At 47.1% G+C, this 5231-nt stretch overlaps 1 protein-coding gene across 1 annotated transcript in view; it reads right to left on the bottom strand.

Annotated features, from left to right (window-relative positions):
* LOC104529397 (ras-related GTP-binding protein A) overlaps positions 1-5231 on the bottom strand; it is a 14517-nt gene that overhangs the window by 7148 nt on the left and 2138 nt on the right. Inside the window, exons 2-5 of the mRNA XM_010173694.1 lie at positions 5054-5153; positions 3999-4065; positions 2782-3004; positions 665-760 (exon numbers count right to left, since the gene is read on the bottom strand). Of these exons, the coding sequence (XP_010171996.1) occupies positions 665-760; positions 2782-3004; positions 3999-4065; positions 5054-5153 (486 nt within the window). The remainder of the gene's footprint in view (positions 1-664; positions 761-2781; positions 3005-3998; positions 4066-5053; positions 5154-5231) is intronic.

Raw genomic sequence — 5231 nt, 5'->3', positions numbered from 1 at the left:
GGTATCTGCCACACAGTACCTTGGCCAAACACATCATACACCAAAGCCAGGGGAATTGGCTACAGCCTTGGGTGGATTTGCCAGGATGGTGAAATCTGCCACCCAAAGTCCCACTGGAATCAAGAGTCAAACGGTCCTGACCTTCAGATGAGCAACCCAGCCACTACTCCGCCACCACTGCTTACTGGCATTAGCTGGCAGTTAGAACAATCATTTCCTCTCAGTGTAGCCCAGGTAGCACTCACTACCCACACCTGGAAGACACCTCTGACACATCAAGACTGACTGATAGCAAAAAAAACCCCACCCACTCCTGAAAGCAAAGCAAATTCCCAGGTTTTAACGGTGCTGCAGAGAAACACTGGGAACAATTCCATACTGGATAAATACGACTCAAAGATGCAGAATCTCTCTCAAGTTGCCAGGCAAAGCCTGTAAGCAGTATTAACACACTGACAACATGACTCCAACACGTGGAGGGGTTTTATTTTTTTCTAATTAAGCCCAGGATGCTCAGATGCTGTTTACAACAGAAGTAGTTGCTGCAGAACTAAAAAGGGCCAGTCACTAATAAACCAGTAGCAACTAACCACTTGCCTTCCTCCACGCTCTTGATTTGAAGTGGGATGGGAGGAGCCAGATACAGAGAGGAAGTTGTACAAACCTTGTAAAGTGTTTCATCCCAGATGGAAGTCCTAAAACAAACACATTCCAAGGGACGGGAAAGGCGCTTCAAGTCTTCCTCCCGCTCTTTAAAAATCTGGGAAATACAAAGAGATGAGCAGTTGAGTGTAAATATTTCTGCCTCTGGTGTGGTTGCTGTATTGCATTTACAGGATACATTTCAAACAAATCTCGAGCACCCACTGGAGAAGAGAACAAGAGAGCACACTGACCAGGATGGGCTGGCAGAAACCCCTTCCACTGGAGCCACAGGGACAAGCAGATCATGGCTGTCTCGCAACAGAACTGACGAGGACTCAAGGCTGAAATAACTATGGGTGTTGTGGAGTGGGAAGGGAAGCAGACACACACGAGTGTCTCTGAGGACCTAAATTTAGAGGAGTCACTGGCAAAAAGCTCCATCACTGAGAGCAGGATAGGAAGAAAGCGCTTGAGGTTCATCAGGATGAGCAGCTCTGAGGCATGTACTTACACAGTCTTCTCCTCTCACATCATACCCTGCCCTTAGAAGTCACAGTTACAAAAAAAGGGGCAGGGGCAACAGCAAAGACCAGACAGCCTTGTGCCAGGCTCCTACAGAACTGCTAAAAGAGCAGCAAGACTGCCTCTGCAGGGGAAGACACGACAACCACCTTCAGCTCAGCACACTGATTTTAGAAACATTAACCAATCCACCACAAAACACTGTGTAGCCCAACACTTCCCATTTGGGTCCTGGGATACCAGAGGATTCAGGGAGATCTGACCCAGTATTTCCATGTTCTTCTGAGTAGCAGATACCCTAAAACAGATCTTGATGGGTGTGCAATGGTACACATTGAAAGTGTACGTGAATTATGGCCTCTCTTCTGTCTACACCTCACTTCAGGGCCTCACTAGAGTCTGCACAACTACCTAAAAACCAGCGTTTGCCCGCTAGTCCCATACTAAACCTGGACAGGACAACATCAAGACAACTTTAGACTCATCCTTCAGTCTGGAGGGAAGGCAGATGGAAGGGAGGAAAAGCTCCTCAAATTAACCCTATGAACAAGCTCTTAAAGCTATTTCTGCACTGAGCTGGAGGGCAGAACTGAAACTGGAAGAGGAGGATCACCACTCTCAGGCAGCATGAGTGATCCAAAGCCAACCTGCTATTTGGAAGAAGCCTGTCTATGTGGGGAGGTCAGGGTGTGGTTTCATCCACAGGACCTCACACGGCCTCCTTTGCAGCTGCCTGGGCACATACTCACCAGGAATCACAAGAAAGTTCAATAAGACTTTTCATTTAAATCAAAAGCCAGCAGCCTCCAAACTTGCTGGAAGCCAAGGAGTGACCGAGCAGCCAGGGATGTACTTGTCTAACCCACAAAGCTAATTTTTCTTTTGGTATCAGGAAATGGTTGCTTTTCAGTCCAAGCTGAAAATCCAAGGCTGGTAGGAGCTCAACAACTTCCAATCTCCCTTCAGCCTTTCAAAAGCTCTGAAAAAGACCAGAAAACACAAAATATCTCTGGAAGGTTGATCCCCAGCCTTTGCAGGACGCCTCTTGGGGCACAAGAGAGCTGAAGGGGTGATCTCTGCGCCATACTGACACAGAGCAAGTCAACTCCTAGAAACCACCTTCTAGCTAACTGGGTAAGTTTCAACTCTTGTTTTTTTAATTTGGTTATGCTTTAGAACAGAGCCTATGCTGGACTGAAAGCAACAGCTAAAGATAAATTAACCGTCACTGTCACCACCACCATCCTCAAAGCCATACAAATGGTGAGCAGCCAGTTTAAGGTTGCTGGATTTCTTTCAGTTCTACCTCCATTCTGGTGCCAAGGTCTGGTGAAAATACTAGAATCGGTGCTATGAAGGAAAAGGCTTAGAGTAGTTGTCACTAAAAATCATTAGTTCTGTTCTCCACTAGATTATACACAAGAGATAGCAATGACATACAATTTAGAAAAGGCAGAAAAAGCTTAGAGGGCTTTGACAATTCTTAACATCTGAGAAACCCTTCTAGGAACAGGGATGATGGGGTTGTATTTGAAGCACAAAACTGCAAAGCATTAGCACAGTCAAAAGATGTTCTATTTGAAAGCATTTCTATGGCAACTATCAGCTTCTCACCAAATCCCGCTGATCTTCCTGCACCAAGTCCATCTTGTGTACTAGACAGAAGATCTTTGCATCAGGAGAGTTCTGAAGAATTGCCTCCAAGCATGACTGGTAGTAGTGCATGTCCTTCTCGAGTTCACGGCTCTCTACATCAAAGACATAGATGAGGACTTCTACATTGCGGAAGATGTTGTCCCGCTGACTGGTGAAGTAGTTCTCCATAAAGGTGTCCTGTCTGAGAAGGAGCAGAGCAACAAAGCAAGGAGACTCTCATTAGAGCAACCAGGTCTTGCTTAGCATTGTCAAGAAAGGTGGTACGTGTAAAACACCCCCTGCTAGAAAGGCAAGGTTTGCATTTTGAGCTGAAGACCCCACCACAGGAGTCTCAACAAGACCCCCAGAGGTGGCTGTATTCCCAACCTTAAACATTACCAACCAAGCAAAGCTGGATGCTCCTGAAGAGCATCTGCTCACCAGCCTCACAGAAAGCTGAAGCTTCCCTCCTGTCACAGCTGGCTGCTCAGTGTCCTGTGCAAACAGAGCTACGCTGCTTCTGGACCCAGGCTGGCTTTTGGAGAGTTGCATACAAAAAGCCACAGCAGCAGAAGCTAAAATATAGCCAAAACCATCAGTGCAGCCCGTTATTACAGGATTTAAAGCTCCTTTAACTTTTGCTGAATCTGGCTCAGACAGTGCACGAGGACATAAGAGCTGGTGAAGCTCAGCAAAGTCAGACAGCTCAGCTGAGGCTCTGCCAGTGGGAGAACGTTCTTCAAAAAGCTGCTTCCAGGAGCCACAGGATCACTGTCAACCTTCAGCATCACTCCTCAGCACACACCCCATTTGGATCAAGCTGCTGATGAGCAATTCTGAAACCACCACCTCAGGAGAAAGTCCAGGTGAAGGGCTCAGGCTTGTTGCCAGCAGAAGAAAGCAGGCAGCAAGGGAAGGGTGGACCCACACACTGCTCCTTTCACGTAGGGATAACTCCAGAGACAGCACAATCATGCCAATCTCTTCCACCCACAAGATGAAGATCAGGTTGAAGATCCATTCTTTCCAGAGCTGTCTCACCAGTTTTACAGTGCACACATGAAGCTTGTTCAATTCCCTTCATACACAAGCAGAACACTCGTCCCTCCGGGGCAGGAGGACCTCTGTTTTGTTACATCCCTGGCTTTATTCCCCAGAGCTAACCCCCAAAAAGCAAAAGAATCAACAGTACCTACCCTCCGCAGTCCCAGAGGTTTAATACCAGGTTTCCTAGAAATCTAACATGGGAGTGCTCCACATCAACTGGAAAGAAACAACAGGAGTTTATGGACTCACAGCAGCACACACCCAGACCACAGCTACCTCCTCAGGCAGCCAAAAATGCCATTCTCCACAACACAGCCCACAGTTTGTAAAATCCCATCTCACACCACTGCTGAACATAAATCTGGAGCTGAAGGCGCTACAGAAAAAGACAGTTCCCAGAGTAACTCCTACTCTCTACCCAGGACACTATTCTCCTGAGAAGCACAGCAGGTGGTTCCCCTTTAACAACACATCCTCTGATCTTTGCAGTATTTGGAGAATGACTTTAGTTCCAGCACACTCTGCAAGGCCTTAAAAATAAATCAGTAACACAAAGAATGTAAACTTTATGAACAGGCCAAATTTACAGCAAAGAGGAAGCACACACCAATCCGTGACATTAGGTGCCTCCCAGGGAGGAGTGTCAGATCCTGACAGTTCATACCCTTGTTTCACAAGAATCACTGATGGCTTTTTCAGATCAGTGGCTTTGGAGGGAAAAGAAAAAAAAAAAAAGAGGCAGAAGACACTAATTAAGGCTGGTACATCATCCTGCCAAAACCACAGGTGCTTAGCAAGACCACTGCGTCTCCAGCTGTGCAGTGATCAGCTGGATAGCAAGAGGAGAGCTTCACCAACAAGGAGAACCATGAGGAGGCTCTCAACACTCCTCCAATAACAGGCGTAGCAGCAGCAAAGGCAGCTTCCTGATCAAAAATAAGAATTCAGGATAGAAGTTCAACAACCTAGCAGCAAAATTAAACCCAGTGCTGCGTTCCTTTTCACTCCAGCTTCCTACCTGCCCTCACGTGAACTCAGGAGTGAAGCTCCCTGTGAGGTGTGGCAGCTGGGAAGATCAGCAGACACCAACCTCCTCCAGGCAGAGCAGAGGAGAGGCAGGGATTGCTGGAGGGAACAGCCTCACCCCTTTAATGAAGGGGGTTTGAGCCCTGAGAATCTGCAGTTCAAACAAGAGAAGTCTTACTTGTGGCACCCAGGCGCCGTGTGTCCCTGGCGATGTAGTTGGCAAAGATGATGGACCTCATGCTGGTCTTCCCAGACCCACTTTTACCCATCAGCAGCACCTGGGAATTTAAAAAAAAAATAATAAAAAAATGAATGAATTGGCTACCTCAGAGCACCAGGTCCTTCACAGCTCTCTT

Source organism: Antrostomus carolinensis, unplaced genomic scaffold (assembly GCF_000700745.2).
Source record: "Antrostomus carolinensis isolate BGI_N321 unplaced genomic scaffold, ASM70074v2 scaffold34098, whole genome shotgun sequence".
In the NCBI taxonomy this organism is placed as follows: Eukaryota; Metazoa; Chordata; class Aves; order Caprimulgiformes; family Caprimulgidae; genus Antrostomus; species Antrostomus carolinensis.
Note: the sequence above shows the minus strand (reverse complement) of the source record. Positions and strands in the feature narration are given on the sequence as shown.